The following is a 22,194-nucleotide window of genomic DNA, read 5'->3' as shown; positions in this document are numbered from 1 at the left end:
TCAGTCCTCTATTCTACATGAGTCCTAAGCATTTGTTTCAAGTCTATCGGCAATAAACTATCATGTTCGTGTAGCTTCATGCATGGATGCCTATATGCTTCATGTCTAACGCATCTATGTCATGATGTCAGTAGTGACATCAGCTTCTTCGGGGTTATAGTTGGTCAACTTGTTCAATCAATGACAATGGTATTTTTTCCATAGTGTCAGTCAGGTACAGTTTGAATGGCTGTCTGAGACAATAGCGTTTCTCGGATCTGCGATACATCACCGATGGCGAGGAAGGGCCTAGGAATGATGTGCACCTCTCATTTCTCTGCGTTCGGGCAGCGAGTCTGGTGGCAGTTACGAGGGCCACAATTGGATCTCCCTCTTCAGTGGGTTATGCATATAGGTTTGAATTGTATTCTTTTCTCATGTGTGAGTAAGTGGAGCGTGTGTAGTGCTTGGGTAGTGTGTTTTGAACCTTTTCATCCAGGGGAGTAGTCTGGCCGCTGCTTTTTAGATTCTTTGTAGTTTTTCCATGAGGTATTCTGGGAGCCTGAGGTAGGGGATGTTTGTATAGTTCAGTCTTGTTTGTACTAGTGACATCACGGCCAAGGTCTGGGTTAAGGATACATGAGGTATGATATGTCGTAAAGGGCAGAGTTGGCAAAAGCATAGCCGGAGGTTGGCTCTCCCTTGTGATTCAAGTTAGACACTGCTGTCCACTGTGGTTGTAAGGTTCCCTACTGTGGAGGATGGTAGTGGGCATGGACGCATCTCGCTGAATAATCCTGTTTTGGTAGGGTTGAGCTTTAGTGTCTTTGCTGTCTTCCATGCGTCTATCTCTGCCAGACTTGTTTTCAAGTCTAGGAAATCTTTTTGAAGGTTGTTCTTGTATTTGTAAAATATTTGTGTAATCTGCGTAGCTTTAGCAAGTGAGACCAGACTGTGACCCAGTAGAGATATCCTACGAATGTTGAAAAGAAGAGTCGACCGTGTCTATCCTGGGGTACTCCTCAGGTGGGATCTGTATAGGTCCATGATGGTGGTTTTGGTGCTCCCGGTGAGGAAGGAGGTGATTGGTGTCAATTTGTGCCTTTTCATTCTAATTTCTCCCAGTTTCCTTCAGGTTGAGCAGAGGGCTGATTCAGTAACTCTAGTCTTTCTAAGACTGTGTTTTGCCTCGCAAAGTATTAATTGGCGTAGTAAAATTCCAGAGTTGAACTTCAATTATTTTCTTTCCATTCATTTGCTGATGACCGATATGTTTGCAATGGGGCAGTAGCTTGCAGGGTCATTTGGGTCAGCAGTGGGCTTTTTGAGGTGTGGCTTGACATAAGCTGACTTCCCGATTGGGTGTCCCATTACCTTTGATCAAGTCATTAAGGTAGGATAAGAAGACGGGCATCCCTTCTGGATGTTTCTTGATGGTTTTGGGTACGTTTGCGGGGAGGAAGCAGAGGGTCCTCTGGAGATCCAGCTGGGTTGCATGAAACGATAGTAGAGACTGTCATGTACAAAAAAAGGCGCAATGATGTTAGTGAGTGGTGATTGATGGAGAAGGTGTTAACTCCTGTATTCGGATGGGGTACTGTCCATGTGCTCTTGGATTTGAAAAATCTTTTTGCTGAAATGCACAGCAGTCTGATTGCGGAGTTCTTGAGCCTGTGTTTGGAGGCTGTGTGGAGGCTGCCTGCTTTTTGTATTCTTGGATGATTTTAAATATTTCCTTTTTTTTTTTTTTTTTATTGAATATAGTTGCATTACAGCAACTTTTTCAGTTTTATACATATTACAAAAATCCATTCTTTCATAAATAAGAGCAATAAATCAATAAAACAACCATTTACAATTACAGTTATACCCATTTTCCAAGTCAAAATTTCACAATTTAAGAGTGTTGGCAATTTAACATGATGTATATCAGTCATTCCATGTTTAGAGATTTTAAAAAATTGATGGTAGCAATTCTTATGCCCATACATTCAGTTGCAACCAGAGCGACCCATCTGTTACTTGGGTCTATTTGTGCAAAATACACAACATATTTGGCAAAGTGAATGTTTCTTAAACTCGAAAGTTCAGGGGCTGTGCACTCCAATAATAAATGTTGCAAGGTTTCAACAATTAACATGTTTTGACAAAACCTGCACCAATTAAGGTCTGATGTGATTTGTCTCCTTCTTAGTTTAACTTCCCTAGTAGGCCAGATATTAAACCGCAGCCTCAGGATATCAGATCTAATAGCAGAGGAAGGAGCCAAGCACAAGTACGAGGCAGTGACTTTATAAGCTTTAGGTCCAAATATTGCAGGATCAAAATCTTTATAGGTTAGACACTTTACTCGGGTCTCAATCCAGTCCGTCATGTGGACTTTCTTCTTTGCTCTCTCTGGCTGATCTAATAAAAGGCTCAGTAAAATATCGGCCTTTACCATGATAGAGAGAACATTTGAGGACCACTGTTTCGGGAACATTTCTGCTGAGTTTAGTATGTAACTGGAGATAGATGACAAGGCAGAGTTGTCTTGTGTTGAAAACAAACATTTACGAAATAATGCGCATAAGCGCCAATTATGTTGGGCAATTAATGAAATTAAGCCCAATTCATAACGCATCATCACCCCAGGAATACATTGTGGTAAATGCAGAATGGCTCGCCAAAATTTGGCTTCTAATTGATCAAGAAATCCAGTTGGTAAGATTTGCGTTTCCAGACCATAAAGAATAGTTGGGACAACATTTTGATTCCAAAACAGAAGGGCTGCTTTGAGTGAGAATTTGCCATACTTGGATACAATTATTCGAGTCTGACAAATTGCCATAGTTAGCTTCTGTTTAATTTTATTCAGCTGTGAATTTAATGTAGGACAACCGTCAAAAATAACACCCAAATAAACATAGTTTGGAACTATCTTTATGGGAATTGTCTCAATTTGCCACTCTAACAAATGCTTGCGTAAACCTTTCGGGATAAACGTGACAATCTGTGTTTTGGCAGTATTTACACTTAATTCATTTTCTTTGAAATAGCTGCAAAGTACTGACAGAAGATTACGTAGGCCACTAGATGTTTTTGACACAAGCACAAGATCATCTGCATACCATAATGCACTAATTTTAACACCATTTAACATTGGGGCATCAGCCGCTATTTTAGTAAAGATCCAACGAACATCATTAATAAAGAAGTTGAACAAGGCTGACACTAAGCTACATCCTTGTTTTAACCCTCTATACGTATGAACAGGGGGCGATAAAAGACCTTCAGCGTTTAATCTTACAAAGATCTTAGTTTTTGAATGCAATGCGAAAATGATGTCTATAAGAGTAGAGGGACACTCCGCCTTGATTAACTTGTTAATAAGTTTAGGTCTTGAAACCGAATCAAAGGCGGAATGTAAATCCACAAATGCAAAATATCTAGGCTGTCTCTTGCACTGGGCTTGTTGTCGAATAGCATTTAAACTTTTGGCTGTGCTGTGCCGGCTATGTGCTTAAGAAGTAGTGGGCGTTCTTGGTTTTTATTTCTGACCTGTAGAAATGTGGTTGCTGAGGATGTAAACTCTATCGAAAAACGCAACCTTGAGTGAGGTGGAAGGAAATGTTAAGGGATTCCACCCAATCGGGACAGTAGTACATTCTGGCAGTTAATCCTGCATCCACCCTTCTTAGTAGTGCTTAAACTAACCCCGTTTCTGAGGAGGACTCGTACGGGTTTAATCGCGCCTCAGTGAGCAATGAAATGAGACTTTACTGAGTGGACAGGAGCTTTTTTTTCTGCTCATGAGATCAAGGAACTCAAGGGCACCTGGTCCTGATAGCATGTATAATGCCCTCCTTGCATATCTCTCATGATGATGGATCTGGTTATTGTGCCTTGCATTGTGTTGTCTCCTGGAAAGCAAGCAGCCTTCTACTGATTCATAGATGTGGCTGCAGGAATGAACCTCGCCTGTGCTAATGTTCTGGCACTATGTGCAGTGGATCAGAAGTCTTTGACTTCTATGCAACGACCACTATATGTCACGTTCTAGGAGTATACATCAACCTTCCATAGGGTAAATAAACCCATACTGTGGCAGGCTATCCAAAAATGGAGGTTGAATGGAGTGATATTGGATATGGTAGCCCTACATGAAAATACCCAGTTTCGTATATACTAGACTTGGAGGACAGAGATTGAAATATAGATTCAAAGAGCAGGAGCTAAAGCCACCTCCTGGGTGTCGGGCTTCACCCAATAGGAGTGAACTTCCACTGGGGAACCAGGAGATAGTATACAGCACTCTGCAAATATGACCTCCACATAAGATGCAGTGTTCAACTTTTTGGCCATAATGTCTGAGCCGTTCTATTTAAATGTGTACTAGTTATACCCCTATTCTTCCATATTTACATTCTAAAACACACAAAGTTAATGTCACATTTTTATGTTTTTAAGGCCCAATGTTCGAACCCTGGAGGGCAAAGGGACGAGAGACACAAACGAATTTGGGCCTGGAGCAAGGATGTGGGCTGACAATGATGCTATGTAACTTAAAACCACTATCATGGTGACGTGCACAGTATAAAAGACCCAGTAACATAACCTATTGCAGACACATAGGTTTGTCCACACGCTTCTTTCTAAAGTGGGCAATTCCAGGCTAGAATATGCCGATGTTGTTTTCTTTTACACAGGCCTGCTGTATTACTGCAAGGAAGCCTTTACCAAACCATGCGTTTTGGACATAAATTTGATATAAGAAAACGAAATTCACGTGTTTTGGCCTAAAACTGGTCTACCAATTTCGTTGATGGCTTTTGGATGAGCCGCTTCTTGGTCAGGTAGCACATTTAAATACTTGTGCATTACTGTGGGTGATACACTGTCCTACTCTGGTTATCAAAGCCACACAAGTCATGAACGCCCTGAGGGGGATTTGCTCCGAAGCATGGTGGTTAATCTTTGTACCCCCTCAAGGAATCGTATAAATTAAAAGTATGCTCAGAGCTTTTTTATGGGCCATGGTATGGGATCTTGACAAATCAACCGGGCTAAAAAAAGTTTGACAGTGAAGTCTGGCGTTCGATGCTACGATTGCAGAATACCACCATCATGGAATACTAAATGCCTGAGCGTGCACCCACATCTTTAATTAGCCTGTCATGTGTACAATTACTTTTAGCTTTATCTCGGATTATAACCTTGGCCGAAATACCTTGTTATGGAAGATAAAGGAGTAATTTATTGACACCCTAAATACGAGCAACGATATGGGCTACACTTGAGTATGGCTGCTGTGTCTTGAGTGAAGTATTCACCTTAATAATTACAATGAACAAATAAGACATGATTTAAAGAAGGGCTGTTGTAAAATCTTATCGCATCACAAAAAAAAAGAAAATTGCAAGATTACTTAAAATCTTTTTCCTGGAGACGAAAATGGCATTTAGCATTGGCACCAAGTAATGTAAATCCCATGATTTACTTGAAAATTAACGGTCCCAATTATTCTCCTCCTCCGTGCTAAACATTCCACATTGTCGAAGTTGGAAAAATAATTAGTGACTATGAGATTGAGATGCCTGAGAGCAGAACATGTTTATTGGCATTAATGCCAGTGTCTGCACATTTGTCTTTTCACAGGTATTGTAAAATCAAGAAATAAACAATAATTTGATGTCAATTCGTGTTTGAATATTAATTTCACCATGTGACTTGCCTGTGTGAAATTTACTTGATATACAGTTTACCAATACGCAGATTATATATTGTACAGATTCAAGAAAAAACTAATTGCCAAACAGATTGCCAACACGTGTTTCGACCCTCTGGGTCCTCGTCAGGGCACACTACCTATTTGATTCTTGGGGTCTAATTTATTCACAGTCCATGTGGTCCTTAACTCCAATTTGTCATCACGACATCATAACATACACATAAGATCACTGTGGAGGGAAGGGGGAGGTAAAAAACGGAGGGAAAAAAGCTGTTAGAATGCTTCCAAACCTCATTTGAAATCAAACGTATTAAATCTTAGATTATAATATTGTCTGGTAAATTGTTTAACTGCCCAGCGACTGTAATTTCTATGCCTACCATTTTGTATAGAACGAGTTACTGATTGTCATCATTTCACCGAAAAAAGCAATGACAGGCGGATGTGCTAGGGAGCTCCCGCGTGCCCCGTTATTACTAAGATAGATGGCCTGTGTTGAATACTGCTATATTGTGGAGATGTAAATAATGCAGAATAAGTACAAAATAAGTACAAAATACGTCGTACCTGTCCCTCCTATACTAGTTGTTCACTATTTTGGACCGATTAAATCTTCCATTTGTAGTTACTACATGTGATTAACTTCCTCACACTGGACGTTTCCCTGTCATATAAATTAAATGCCTCTGTTCATTTGCTAAATTTAACCTGTTTGCACAAGCTTTATTGAGAATTTTGGCCAGTGAACTCCTTACCTATTAAAGTCTAATCCATAGTTCCCATTTTTGCGAGATTGACTTGGCTAGCGGTTAGCTCTTGGACCGCACATTCAAAGCGTTGCTACCAGATTCAGAATCTTTTGTGGTGTGCCTTGTGCCGTACGTCCTGTTCAGTGATGCAACAATGTCAAAGGACATTCTAGTTACCATGGCATGTCATATTACAATTATTTTTTTCTGTAGTCTGTACAATATATATTCTGCGTATTGGTAAACTGTATTATCAAGTACATTTCATACAGGCAATTCACATGGTGAAATGAATATTCAAACACAAATTGACATTAATGCCAATAAACATGTTCTGCTCTCAGGCATCTCAATCGCATAGTGATTCATTATTTTTCCAACTTTGACAATGTGGAGTGTTTAGTGTGGAGGAGGAGAATAATTGGACCATTTGTTTTTCCTAGAGGTGGGCTGGAGTAGCCCATCAATTCTACCTGAACCGCAGCCAACAGTCCTCCATCTTACAATGTTTTCAATTGAAAAGAGAAAATGTATTTCTAATTGGTGAAAGCCTTAGCCCACCTAGAAATTAGCTACCCCACCAAACACTTTGATTACTTGAAAATTAGCCTCAATTTACTAGAAACCAGTGTGGTTATGATGTTGGCAGGGATTTTTTTTTGGGGGGCGAGTGGGGGAGAATGAATCGCCAAATGTAAATATAGATTTTGTAATGGGTCGGATGTACGTGAAACCTTCAAACCTTCTGTATTTTCGTTGTTAAGCATTTAAAGATAAAAAGCTAACATTCTTGGGACATTTTGTGAGCAATTGTGAGATTTCACATGATTAATTTTTGGCTGCGTCTATTGGGAGGGAAAGATATTGGGCTCCAGAACTCAAGAGGATTCGGGGTCTCATGTTCTAATTGTGAATTTATGTTGGAACCCAGCAGCCCAGTCTAATTTTTCCATCCAATCGGCACTGGATACTATCATTGCTGATTGGCTAGCCATTGGATATTTCAAAACGTATTATTATAGGAGATTTTAATGCCGCTTCTGCGACTGGAAAATATTTGGAAAACATACAGGATGGTGTGTTAAGGAGTACTTATAATGGTGGGGCTGGTGGGGGGGCAATAGGACGCTTGCATGCGCTCATGGTAATTTTCCCCTGCTATTACATACCCTAAAAGGATTAAGTGATATAACTGGTTCGATCACATTTACGTGTACAGCTCGTTGCTGCCACGTTGCTCTCCGCTATCTATTGAAAAGCAAAGTTACAGTCCTCAATGGACCATTGATTTTTGTATAAATATTGATGTCAAGCATTGTGTTCTGAATCCTTCCTTGGCTTTGCTGACTTAATCCAGAGGTGGCCTAATTGTAAGGTGAAATACTGCCGTCTGCCAGAGGTTTAATAAGGAAAGAAAAAACATGTGTGCTACTTTGTCAAACAGAAATGTTGAGGCTTTATTCTCTATATGGTCACACAATAAGGCAATTTGATCATGCTTAGAACTCGCTATACCTAAGGGACGATTGGTGGCTCCTAATAAATACCATTACAATGAGTGGATGTCAAAGGCTAAAATGGACAAACGAAGGTAACTAGGAGCTTTGCGATCCATGTATAAACAAAACAAAGTGTCCTATATTCAATCTAAGGGTAAGATCACCCAAAGATGCAGGCACTATATCGATCATCTTAGCTATAGGATAAACATAACTGATAGCCATGGTATTCTGCGGGTTATAAATGGATCACACAGCAAAACATTTTGGGAAATAATAAATGACGCTTTTTTTCTGCTTCAGATCAAGATGCATGCCTTATAGCAGAATCCTCTTGGGTGGATTTTTCAGGGGACCTGTACTCCAAAAAAAGACATGATATGTCTAAAAAAAGATATGTACTTTTTCAAATGACAACTACAAAGTAATTCCAGACTTTTGACTGGTCAAAAGCGGACGTTAAAGATGCAATACAGCGATCTAAACCATATAGGGCTGCTGGCCCAGATGGTCTTGTATTGCTTTAAAGTTCAACCCAGAGTTATGGGCTGACATCTTATTTCCAAAGTTTATGGACATTGTGACTAACTATGAGTTCCCTTCATCATGGGGAACATTGTTTTTAATCCCGATTTTTAAGAAAGGAGACCCTGCGTTGCCATTCAATTATCCAGTGGCAATTTTGATGCCAACAGTAAAGTGTTTTGTTCTCCTATATTGCAAGATCTGAATAGATGGACAGAGAAGCATGCTCTCCTTTCCCATTTCCAAGCTGGCTTCAGGAAAGCTTTGGGAACTATGCTGACCGGCTCTGTAATCACACGTTTGTTAGCAGAGGCTAAGAAGGGGAAAATTGCTATAACCTACATTGCCTCATTGGACATGAGCAGTGCTTTGGATAGGGTGGATCGATAACTTCTATGAGAGAAATTATTGAACTGAAAAAATCCAGCTCCATTAGTAAAAATCTTTGCAGGTCGCCACTCGGATAGATCTGTTTGTGTTCGACTTAACCGGCATGGAGCCTTCTAAGAATCGTATTGAAACCTCTATTGGTTTGAGACAAGGGTGTGTGTTGGCACCATTATTTTTGTATTTGTACTTGGCTCATTTGTTAGATCTTTGGGAAGCGAACACCACTTTTCCAGTAAAATTGGTTGAAACGAGAATAAATTGGTTGGCATTTGGCGACAATCTTCTGCTTTTTTAAATTTTTTTATATCAAACTCCTATAGGCCTACAGAGAGAAGTTAATTTGCTCTCGGAATATACCTTATTAAGCGACTTAATTATAAATGGGTCCAAGGTCACATTATCTAATATTGCAGAAGGACACAAGGAACGACTTACACTTAAATCTCTACCTCTAATTCTACAGATAAAAATCATTTTTCAGAGGCTTTGTACATTTTCATGTTTACCTCTGATTCGCTTCTATGTAGCAAAAGTGGAACCCTCTGTAAGTTATGGGTTACTGTTTCTAACCTTGGATTCGGGGTCCTTCTACAACTGAAGGTTTGATGTGGAAAAAAGCACTTGGTCTTCCTTTGGCCATTCCTAATGCGGTAATTTGACTGAGTTCGGCTTCATCTTGTTAGAGACCTAGATTATTGGAATTATTGGAAACCACTGTATGCTATTGTCGGTTAAAAGTAAAATGTTGGATTTGGTGCACAACTATTGAGGGTTTGGCTTCTTCACATTACATTACTGCACATTACTTGTTTGTGGTCTGGTTGAAATTCTGGGGTTTGCCCCCTTTTGTAAAGCATAAAATGAAACTCTCTTGTATTTTATGCTAATTTGTCCGGTCTCACTCGATATGAGATGGAGGTATTTGAGACCCGTTTTGTTGGAGTTGAGCATAAGAAACACAAGAGATGCTATGTTGTTTTTAACTTGTTCGCAGGAATGGAAAGTTATTTACTCCACAGCCAGATGTGTGCATCCTGCTTGGCTATTAAGAAGTAGATTGCTGTGTACCGTTGTTGGATATCCTCATGCGGCTGCAAGCTTGGTCTCCTCACAGAGGATCCCTTGGGAGGAGATACTATCTCCAGGAGGTTTTTACAAAAAACGATATCAATTTGGCTTGTTTTTTTAAATTCTATTTATCAAATTCTCTTGTACAATTGCTTATGTTGTTGCTTTTTTGCTAATGGTCAATCCGAATAAAGGTTTTCAAAATGATAATGGACAACTGATACTGTCACTGTGTAGATTTTTAGATACATTACGTAAACCTTTAACTGGTGAAATTTAATTGTAAAATTGTATTTGCTGATTTTTGTATTGTTTTATATATTCAAATTTGTGAAAGGTTTGATTAATAAACCATAACACAATAAACAATTAAAACGTGCACTCGCCTGTAGCCATTTGCTCGTGAAAATGGACTCTTGGCTAGTAAGAAGTGGTGTGCTGTTTGCATGTTTAGAAATGAGGTGGCACGTGACTTTTTATGGCTGGCTAGTAGCTTGCAACTTGACATTTTTGATTATAGCAGCTGTTAGTTTCTTGCAACAATTTGTAAATAGATGAGTTACTTACGTGACCTAAGAAGATTGTGACGACTGTTATGATTCTTGTGGGTGTTTTTTTACTTAAAATACAAAAGGGTTGTTGTATCGAAATACTAATGACATAGAAATGTGTCTTTGGACAGCTCCTTATGTTTGTAAGGAGGGTTAAAGGGTAGAGAATGAGGTGTGGGCATTATACCCCTCCACCCATGTAGATGGGAAGTTGTTTGGAACTGGAGTCGGGTTTGGGCAGGGAGAAGCCCCAAGTGACTTCTGTTAGCAGGTGTTGCCATTTGAACTCTCATTATATTCTGGGTGTGGCCCACACTATGACTGGTCGTCTGTCTGCTGGCAATGTGGTAGCTACTGTGACTCTTGCTCCCCTTGGCACTGTGACAAGAGTAACTATAAGGTGTTTCAGAGCAAGATGCCAACGTGCTCAGCACTTGGCCCTGACTAATGTTTCCAGTGCTGCATGTAAGCATTGTGATCGCGCCAAAGAAGGTTTCTTTAAATCCTCGTGCTTCCACAGTAAAAGAAACTAAAAATAATCCCGCAAATCACAATCGGCGGATACTTTGGAAGTGTTTCAGACCCCCCTATACTTCAAGCCTAGCCTCACCTCTCTATGACCCGCGACCCCCACCATTCATGCTGCGTCCTGCATGGCCACAATGTGTATAGTGATGCCTTCCACCTTCTGGTATATAGTTGATGTGATCTTCTTTTGTGCAATCCTCGCCCCATAAGTCATGCCAAGCCTTCTTCCATTTTATTATTTTTGCTTTTAGGTGTCACATAAGTGCCACCAATAAATCAACCATTGCAATTGTTGAAGGTATGATATTTGTATTTTTTATTTGGTAAGAGAGAGATGACGTGTGAGAGGGACACATAGCTTGTGGTCATTGTTCGGTTATGTACTCTCACCCAGCCACTACATGCCAAAAACGCAACTTCCTGCGACCTCTTTTATTTAGCTCTTTCAAGCAGAAACAACACTTTCTCCTGCCCGTGTTATTTCTAAGCAGTCTGCTGATAGTAATAGCTTAGTTGCAGCTGTAAATGAGCTACAGGAGTAATAATGTCTTAGTCAATTGGATCCTTCAGCAACTTGATATAGAATTGTTCCTTGCACTGAAGTCCTGTCAAAAACTAGTATTGGCAACGCCATCTGTTTTTAGTGTGGGTATTGGTATTAGTTCGGCATTTGCCTGGAACTGCTAGCATGAGCCCAGGTAATCGCACCATTTTCCAGGTGGTGCCATCTTATTGACAGCTAGTGCCATTATGGTAGTGCGTTGCAAGCTGAAACTCTGCGCTTTCCTTTTACTTATTCTTGCGTGGCCGTCTCCCAGCGAGCAAATGTAGTGGTAGAATTCAGGTTGTGACTCCACTTTCTGTTTTGGGTGCAGACTGAAGGAGTCCGGGTGTCGGTGAACGTGTCCTTGGAGCAGAAGGAAAGTCCTGTTCTTTTTGTGGTCAGGCAGAAGGAGGCAGTCGTGTCCTTTCAGGTGCCACTCATACTCCGAGGCTTGTAAGTATGGCTGTCCTCTCGGTCTCCCCTTCATCACCGCATGCCTTGTCTCCCTGTGTATTATTTATATTCCATCAGCTACTACCGAAAAGCACTAACAAGAAGTGTGGACTTATGACAACATGCTGATGTCTCCCAGCCTCCTTAACCTGCCCTCACCTTGCCCAGCTGGTGCCTGAGCATTCTGGAATATGGCCATTACATGACCTTTTAGAATGTGCTCGTCTTCATTTACCACTGTTGGCTACCAACATTTATGCACATGTAAATTATGCATATAGATACTTGAACACTTTTTTTTTAAAGTAAGTAAAGGAGGGCGTAGAGTGGTAAGCATCTGAGGAGGCCCAACAAAACTGTCCAATTGCTTTAACTACGTTATTGTAGGTGATCTACCACTGTACACTTTTGCAGACGATTGGATGATCCAAGATGAGCTCTATCTGAACTTAAGGTATGAATGCATGCGCCACTCCGGTGCACATCTGCCAAGGCACGGCTATCCTTCCACGCACTCTAGAATGCAGTTACGACTATGACAGTCGGTCTAGCTGGTCATATAACCGTTCGCACTGAAACACAAGACATGCCTCAAGATCTCTGCCTTTATTATACAGAGGCAACCTAATACAAATTGCCATCTAGCTGGCTACATCTTGAGTCTCCTGCACAAGCACTCTGCTGTGACCTCCCTCAGCACCCGCCAATGCGCCTGACCTCTTGGGTTGCTTACTGGAGCCTAGCCAGCACTCCTAAATCCTAATATTGGCCAAATGCACGCATGCATCTTAAGCCTTGTCTAAGAATTTTCCCATTCCCGTCCTCGAGGGCGTTCCTACCACAAAGTACTTTGATGCCATACAAATGGGAAAAGGCGCTATATAAATGACTACTACAATACAATTTATACCGCGCACCACTGCCATTTGCATGGTCTCCAGGTGCTCACGTGGCTCTGAAAGAAAGTGGGATGGAGAAGGAACAATATTAGAGTGAACTACAAAGTAGTTCATGAATGCACATAGCAGCAGCAACATACTGAGTTCTCTGCGCTATACACATCCAATGAAGATTGAGGATAGAGAAGCCATAGAGGTTATGAAGGCCAATGAGGAACGAAGGTGATTAGCGCAGGAGACTGATGCAGGTTGTGAGTGGCGGGCTCATTCTAGCCTTCCAGAGTTCTAACACTGTTTGTTGCTTGTAGGTATCAGAGGAAGTACATGTACCAAGATGTCGGCCGCACCCTTTGCCAACCACAGACCAAGAACCAGTCGGAGTTGCAGTTTTTCTATGTTGATGTCTCGACCCTGTCCATGAAGAATGCCTCGTACCAGCTCAGTGTCACCCGAGTGGAAAACTTTGTGTTAACGTAAGTGTCAACCGAAAGATTAATGACGATTAATCCATTCCTTCTCTACTGATAGGATTATGCCATTCTATGAAAGGTACATGTGTGCATTCCTGGGCACGTAAGTTGCAAATGGCATTCCTGAGATGTTTCCATGGGTTGTTGCACAGTCAAAGTAATGCCCAGAGGTTCCTCAAGTCTAAGTGGGCAGCGCATTGACACTTCATGGGTTTATTCAGTGGCTGGTTAACACGTGGTAGATGAATATTTAAATTTAAAGTATATATCATGAGGTTATCAAATGTGTTGGGATGTTCCTCTGTTTCTTAGTCTGCTTTGTCTTTTAGGCTTACGACGGCTTCTTCTCGCCTTCCATGAAGTATATGCTTCATAAGACCCTTAAGTTTAGAAGCAGGGTCCAGAGTAGATGTGAGACTCCAGCAGTCTCAATGGCTTCTGCAGCCCGCTCCGGGCACATGCTAGGGGCGAGACTCCAGCAGTCTCAATGGCTTCTGCAGCCCGCTCCGGGCACATGTTAGGGGCGAGACTCCACCCGTTTCAATGGCTTCTTTAGCAGGGTAGGTGTTCTTCGTCCCTCCCAGGATGCAGGATAGATGTGAGACTCCCGCAGTCTCAATGGCTTCTTCAGCCCTCTTAGGATGCAGGATAGATGTGAGACTCCTGCAGTCTCAGTGGCGTCTTTGTCCCCCCCCCCCCCCTAGGGTGCAGGGTAGGTGTTCTTCGTCCCTCCCAGGAGGCAGGATAGATGTGAGACTCCCGCAGTCTCAATGGCTTCTTCAGCCCTCTCAGGATGCAGGATAGATGTGAGACTCCTGCAGTTTCAGTGGCGTCTTTGTCCCCCCTATGGTGCAGGGTAGGTGTTCTTCGTCCCTCCCAGGATGCAGGATAGATGTGAGACTCCAGCAGTCTCAGTGGCTCTTCGTCCCCCCTGGGGTCCAGGGTAGTTGTTCTTCGTCCCTCCCAGGATGCAGGATAGATGTGACTCCCGCAGTCTCAATGGCTTCTTCAGCCCTCTCAGGATGCAGGATAGATGTGAGACCCCTGCAGTCTCAGTGGCGTCTTCGTCCCCCCCCCCCCCTGGGGTGCAGGGTAGGTGTTTCTTCGTCCCTCCCAGGATGCAGGATAGATGTGAGACTCCCGCAGTCTCGATGGCTTCTTCAGCCACCTCCGCATGCAGAGCAGGCGCAAGACTCTAGCTGTTTCCATATGGCTCTTCCATCATCTTCACTAGTTCTTTGACGGTGTCAAAGCCCAAGCACTCTTGAAGGGTACTACCAGCCGCCTCATGAGCTCTTGTGCTGAGGTGTGAGGCTCCGCCACCTCCTTGGCATTCTGAAGCTTCTCTTCAGGCTCTCTGGAAGGTTCTGCAGCACCACTGTCCTCTCATTCCCTAATAGCCTGTTTAATTACCTGCCTCGCCATATTCTCCTGGGATCTTCTCTCTGTCCTTCTACGTGTGATGCCACCATGGTGGGAGGAGACAGTAAGAGATGAAAACCCTGTCCACTATTTTGTATTGAACTCTCCCATGCAGCAGCAGAAGCAGCATGCAGCCTCCTAGCGTCTCTGCCTGCAAGTAACCGGTGTGCCCTTGACCTCGCAGGGTTACGCTCTCTAAAAGATCCAGGCAGATTGCGGCGGTTTCTACCTTAAGGCAATATCACGGATTTACTGCTTGCACTGCATTTGTTTGATCGTTTAGAGGGCGCCACTCATTTTGTGTGTGTTTGTTAACCGAGGGGCAGAGAAAGCTGGCCACATAGCCTTCGTGTGACATCTGTTGTAAATGATTACGCAACACACAGCTTTCCTTTTTGATACAGAAGACTTGAAAGTCTCTGCTTGTGTGAAGTAGCATCCACTGCTGAGCAGATGCTGGCATCAAGACGCAATTGCCAGTGTGAGGTTATTTCTCCTTTAAGAGGCCCCTTCAGCAGTACATTATGACATCACAAATGCGTCAGAACATTCAAAGCAAACCACTCCGGCCCCTAGTGATGACCTCTTTTGATAGTTTGTCCTCAGCCAGGTAAGCACTTATCGTTCTGCTCCCATTTGCAATATTTATACACAGCATTTTAATCTTAATAGGGAGTCATTTTTTTTCTACTTTGCCTCCCAATAACATCCTTTCTGTGCCCTCTTTCTGCCCTGTCAAGGCAAATATGGACTTATCTCTATAATTGATAACACTTCTAGGGTCCAATGTCCCTTTTTCTATTTTCCGCCTTCGTACTCCCACTAATGCTCTGCCATTTATTTTGGTTTTGATTATTTAGTTTGACACTGAAACACAACATGGCTGAGCAAATTGAAGCACTCTCTGTGGCCTTTTTAAAACCGCATCACTTGTGGTATCTAGGAAACAGGAGGTGTTATATCTTTCAGCCAGTACATCTGGTTCACTCTTGGAACACCCTTTTCATCGCCAAACTCTGGGATTTCTTTGCAAATGGATTTGCCTCCTTGCAGGGGTGGACTGGCCTACAGGGAACTCTGGAGACTTCCCTGTGGGCCTTTGCAACATGGGCTTCTTTTGTGTGGTTACCCATTTATTTTCTACATTTCCTTATGGGAAAGGGGTTGGGCGTGGGCACACTGCGCAGTATGGGGCCACTTTGAAAAACGTTCCTCTTTTGGTTGCCAGTCCACCCTTGTACACCCTTGTACATGTTATTCTACTGTCACATACTGTGGGTTTAAACCCGCTGGGCAGCATAGGTTGGTGAACTACCAATCAATGGAGAGGTTTCCTCTTTCTCTCCACCTCTGCCCCCTACCCTCCACCCTCCCATTTCCCCATGTGTAGGCATTCTTCCTTGTGGGTTGTTTTCTGAAACATTTCAGATACCATATTGTGCTGGTAGGGGGGACTTTTACAAGGAGATCTTCCGTAACACAAGCCTCCGTATCTTTTATAGAATACTGATGTCTCAACATGTTCGCTCTTCATTCCCTTGAGCATCGGCACAGTTTACAACCAGTGTGACATGTATCCCCGCTTCACTTCACCCAGAAACCTTTGCCTGCACTTACTTCCTCTACATTCACTTCACCAGACATTTACTTTGTCATGCATTTACTTAATGTATTTACTTCGTCAGCATCTTCATATTGTGAAGGAGGCAGTGGATGTGCTTAAGGTTAGGATTGGGGTCAAGGGGTGGCATGGGGAAAATGATGGGGTAGAAAAGAGGGGATGCAGGGGGTCTCCCCCTTTAATGACAAAGTGAATGCAGGCGAATTATAGACTTCTGTCTGAGCAGAGAATGTGACTCTTGGACCACTGAATGACCATGATATAGACCGTGGCCATCCATTGCATCTTTGTCTACTTTTAGGGTGCTTTGCGCTTATGACAATCTGTGTTTCTCTGCTTGAATAATGTTCTTGCCTGTCTGAGAATGTCTGCAATAGGAGCCCTCCACAACCAAGCCATAAATATTTCTCGTTAGTTAAGGGCCCTGTTGCTCATCTGAAATGGCTCCGGCGCCCCGGCATAGACCCGGCCTTCAAGTCTACGCTTGTGTTGCTTGATGCTTGCTGTTATCCTGGGCAAATGGCTGAGCATGCAGCCAGAGGCCATTAGTTTGGATGGGAGGATGAAACGGATTGGGGGCTTCTTCCATCGCTAGCCAGTGAAGTTTGAGCTGCGTTTTGAAGAGTACTAGTGAAGAGATGTCTTTGATGGCTGAGGAGAACATTCCAGTTTAGCAGGGAAAGTGGGGCTGGGGGGGGGGGGGTGTCGGGGAGAATGAAGAAGTGTGAAGAATTGAGGAGCGGCGATGGAGAGATTTTAGATTGAGAGTACAAGGAAATGCAAGGTTTTTGGGTGGGGGAGGAGGGCACAAGCCCATAGATGGATTTATAGACCAGGAGTAGGAATGTAAATTATTTTTTGTGTAGTTTTTGTTTTTTCCCTTCATGGAACTCACAGAATCACTATTGGGTAAAAAGCATACTATAGGTTAAACGTACAGTGCATGTTTAAAAACTGGCGGTCAGGCCGAATGCACTCTTAACACTAAAACGTGAAGTCCACTGCCTGGTGATAGACACAGACAGTACATATAGGGTAAGGGGTGCTAAGAAATGGGAACACTAGACGTTCAAAACGCACAGTAACTAGTCGTGATCAGAACCCAAAATGCCAACACTGAAAACAGTAATGTTTCTTAGACCTGTGCGACAGTGTATTATAAATGAAACCAATGCACATTTTACAGTAAATGTAGGACGTACAGCGAGAAAAAGGGGAGAACACTTTAGAACACCAAGCCAGGGACCGCTAGAAATCTGAACACATTTAGATTCATAGCACCAACTCATTATGCTCCTAGAAAAAATAGTTAGTCATACTTTGCAGGAGACATTATAAATGGGCAATCTTCAGAGACAGGAGTGTAATGCAAAAGGTTAAAAATATATATAACATCAGTGGTACTTTTTAAAATTCCAGTCCTTGCCCTAGATAAAGCTCAAGGAAAATGTCTAGAGGCAGCGAAGTGCCCCCAAAGTCACTTTAAGAGTTCCATGTGAGTTCAAAAGTTCCCTGAGTATTAGGGGGACAACGTCAGTAGGCACAGCCGCAGTTATGCGCAGGAGGAAGGTAAGTACTAGTTCTTCCACAGAGGTGCGCAGAAGACAGCCACTGACCCCAGAGGAGACCCTCCTGAATGGTGCAAATGTCAGGATTGAGATTCTGCAGCCCCGGGAGGAGATGCAGCCAAGCAGGATTCGGGCAATGCTTTGAGGAGTTTTACAAATGTCCACCAGTTGTAGGATTTGTGAAGACTCGCGCTTGGGACACAGGGCTCCAACTCTTAGTATAGGCCTAAACCACACACGTTTCATTGGTAGCAATGGCTGAGCAGCCAGGCTTATCTTGGGAGGGAGAAAGGGCTGTAGGGAGTACTAAGAACTTGGAGTATAAACGTAGGCCAAATAAACACTAACACACTAAGAGGTATAGTAAAACATTTGTAATGCATTTCAGAATATCTGTTTCAGGTACAAATGGATGAAACAAAGCCAACATAAAGCAGGCAAATACTAGTAATTATTTCAGAGACAAACACACCAAAACATACACTTCTGTTAATTATTACACAATATTTTACTTTTCAAATGATTCAATACACAACCTAAGTTGTGCCTACATAAAAACATATTTTCAGGACACTCCTCAATTCACAGAAAAGTATCTACACATGATAGATCACTTTTTACCCAAGAAACATACCCTGGGTCACAATGCGATACATATACATAACCTTAAATCCATGAGGGATAACATAAGGGGAAATTTGCTAATTTGTTGCGGTGTGGTTAATTGCACAACTTAAGCCAGTGTATGCGTTAGACACTGGGACGAAAAGAGTCAACACTACAGTGTTTTGACCATTTCTAGCTGTGTTATGCGGCTGCTGTTGTGTTGGCTTTCATCAGGACGATAGAAATTGTAGTGGGAGGGTCCTGTTGACTCGTGTTAATATACACAGGAGCCAGGGCTTTGGTGTATGGCAAATGGACTGCAAAGTGGTCCAAAATTTGTAAAAAGCAATCATCTGTTGATGCGTGCCATCAATATACTGTGTTCACACGATTGCATCGAGGGCAGATCCTAAATCGTCACCCCTCCATGTGATCATCAAAATGCTGTCATGTTGAAAACAACGGGTCTTGATAGACTTGATTCTATGTTTGGAGGGCAAAGATGTAAGGTACAAGCTGTAGAAAGTTCAAAAGTTCCAGAGGAAGTTTCCTGTAGCAAGTAAGTAGCTCTTTTGGTTGGAAAAAGGGTCCGGAACTACGGAGAAGGCTTGCAGGCGTTAGGCCTGGGCGAATGTGTATGGGCAAAGTCCCAAACACACGAATCAGCACTTCAGCAACACAGGAGCAGCAAAGCAACTCTAGTTAAGTTCTACCAAGAGTCTATCAGTACCTTAGGAGCGAAGAAGAGTTTGCAGCATGATGTCCCCACGATGCAGCCGGCAGTCGCCGGATTCTTGGTCAGGCAGACAAGAATAAGGGACACTGTAATGGATCTTGCAGCAGCAGTCGAATGAATAGGCTTCAGACAAAGGATTATTTGGGGTTCTGTGATTTTTGCCACCCTTTTCAAGACACCAGTGAAGAACGAATACCGCCTGGTCGATTCGCCTTGCCTTCTCAGTCCAGCACTCTGGTGGGGGACTCTTGCCTCTGGAGGTCCACGGTTTGCAGCTCTTTAAGGTCACACCTTGTCATGGGATGGCTTGAAATGCAGGTCATCTTCAGACTGATTGACCCACCAGTCTAAGGGAGAGAGCCACCCTTTTCGGTGCTCTTGACGCTTGGAAGAAAGGGTCTGTGGGCAGGGGCGTAGGAGACGCATAAAATCTGGGGGGGGACAGGGGACACCTTGGGGACTATGCTTTCTTTATTTGTGTTTTAGTCAAATAACTCAACTTTTCACAACATTAAAATAGCAGTACGTATTAAATTACAAATATCATCACTGTATAAAACAAGAGAAAAGAAGAAAAGAAAACAGAAGAAAATTAAAGGATGCAGCAGCAAAGAACATGTCTTTATATATGCATTTCTGGATTTGTCAACTGACTGTGAGCTCATGGTAAGAGAGAGGAAATCACAATTACTTCCAGTGGGCCACAGCTAGGACGCCAGCCCTTTAAGAGGCAGATCACCTGTATGTGGATTCCTGCCAAATAAAGCCGTGGCAGCCTTTTCTACCAACTGCAAGTTGCTACTTTTTTGTGTGGGGCAAGGAGACGTGTGTGTCTCTTGGAATGGAAGGATGGGGGTTTCAAAGAAAGAGGAAATCTTGCTTGTACCTCTGAGTAAGCCCTGTTATTGGAGTAGAGGGACCAGGTGTGTGATGTTGCTGCTTTGACTGTCCTCCGGGGTGTGGGGGGTACAGCAAACAAGGAGGACGAGCGATCGCAAGCCCACCCCCTTATAAGCACTCCCCAGATCCGTGGCCGGATGCGTCGGACCCGGGGGATGCCTAGTAGGTGGGGTGTATGTGGACCCAGGGGGGCAGCCCGCTATGTGGGCTGCCCGTCTAGCGCCCCTGCGAGGTGCCGGGCCAGCCTCTCACGATGAGTCTGGTCCCTCTTATTCCATCTCATGCTGGCTTTAGAGCCTAGCCTTTCTTTGCCTTTGTTATTCTGAATGCAGAGCTGGACTCTGTTCCTTTCTCGTTTAACATTTGCTGCAAAGCCTGATCTATTTGATTCTCGCCATATGTTACTAGGACGGCAGAGCATGGTTCCTCTGCCCTGTTACACTATTCAAAGAGCCCCTCTGGCGTTTCTTTGCCTCTCCCTTAGCTCACTGCTTGCTTAATACATACCTCCTTGCTTGAACACTCAACATATTCTCCCTAACACAGCAATGGCAGCTGCAGTCTGTCTTAACTGCAATTTTTCCGTGTCTTGAATTGGCCTCTTATTTCCGCTTTACTGTCTGCCGGGGAAAGGCATTTGCCAGTCACTGCCATAATGGTTCTACCTGGCCATAAGAGGGCAACAGCTAGCCAATATTGGAAGAACATGGGCATATTATGCCAGAGGCGTGCAACTGCCTTCCTACTGCCTACAAAAGAGACACAACTGTTGCCTTTGTTTCTAACAGTAATTCAGTGGATGAAGAAACGCAAGAACACACATATTGCTTATAAATGAAGGGGATGATGTCACACTTAGTTAAGACATTTTGATCACGCCAGGAGCTAATTTCCAGCTGCAGCGAAGCGATTACCTTTTAGACTTCTGGCTTTAAATAATGTTAGTATCACCTGGAAAGCACAGAGGTTGCTCAACAGGGTTCCTGGAGCACGAGGGGTACCCTACTCGTGGGCATGGGTGATTGGAGGGCATTCTTGCCATGGTTTGGAGCCTGGCCCTTACAGCCATGATGGGGGGGGGGCTATTACTTTTGGTCAGATGTGCCCTTTGAGGGTGGGCAGACATTGCCTCCTGCTTTAGCCCACTAACAGCTCTGCTTTGCAACTTTAGCACACATACCTGTCAGATGGCATGTAACTCAATGCTACTAATGTTATCAGCCTCGAAAGTCTGGAATCCTTTGCCACATCAACTAGGGTACAGGCTTGCCACCTGAGACTTACCCATGTCTGAGTCAGCATCTGTCGCCCTGTGGGGAAGACGCACAGAAAGAGCAGGGCACAGTGCCCTTGTGGGTTTTTCACACTTCTTCCTCAGGGTGGGAACAATTCACTCCACAGAGAAAGTGGCAGATTCTGGGCAAGATTCTCCCACATTGACAATGTCACCCAAAGAGCTAAATTGGCCATATGAAATACCTCTGTCGACTTATTGCGCAATCCACACTGATGGGTTTAAGCACCTGTTTAACGTGAGATTGCAATTAAGGACATTTGCCAATGCACTCAAGAAGAACAGGACACCCTCTTACCAGCGACATGCCATGCTCACTCATTCTGATCACAAATTGCCATTTATCTGGGGTCATGTTAAATGTATTTATTTATTTATTACATGTGTAGCATCACGCAAAACCCACAAGCATTAAGGCACAAAGTAAACTGCATGGAGTGGACCACTTCCATTGGCGGAAGTTTTTACTTTTCAGCCACAAAATGGAAGATTTTAGCATAAAAGGCAGATGAAATCACATTGCTTTTCCACTGTGGAAGAGTGTAAATACCTCACGCAATTAGCGATTGCTGGCTGGATTGACAATAGCTTCCTCTGGACTCCGCCCACTTTTACCAGGTTTAATTTCCAAGGAGATACCAGAGGAATCCCTTTCCTTATTTCCAGCATGAATATCCATGCT

General features: G+C 43.2%; 1 protein-coding gene across 2 annotated transcripts in view; it reads left to right on the top strand.

Moving 5' to 3' along the window:
* SIDT2 (SID1 transmembrane family member 2) overlaps positions 1-22,194 on the top strand; it is a 546,488-nt gene that overhangs the window by 81,912 nt on the left and 442,382 nt on the right. For both annotated transcript variants that reach the window (XM_069614482.1, XM_069614483.1), the window contains exons 2-3: positions 11,875-11,996; positions 13,204-13,368. In XM_069614482.1, coding sequence (XP_069470583.1) covers positions 11,875-11,996; positions 13,204-13,368 — 287 coding nt within the window. The remainder of the gene's footprint in view (positions 1-11,874; positions 11,997-13,203; positions 13,369-22,194) is intronic.

This window comes from Ambystoma mexicanum, chromosome 9, assembly GCF_040938575.1.
Source record: "Ambystoma mexicanum isolate Mex_15411 chromosome 9, UKY_AmexF1_1, whole genome shotgun sequence".
Classification (NCBI taxonomy): Eukaryota; Metazoa; Chordata; class Amphibia; order Caudata; family Ambystomatidae; genus Ambystoma; species Ambystoma mexicanum.
The sequence above is the reverse complement of the archived record's forward strand: the minus strand, read 5'-3'. Positions and strand labels throughout refer to the sequence as shown.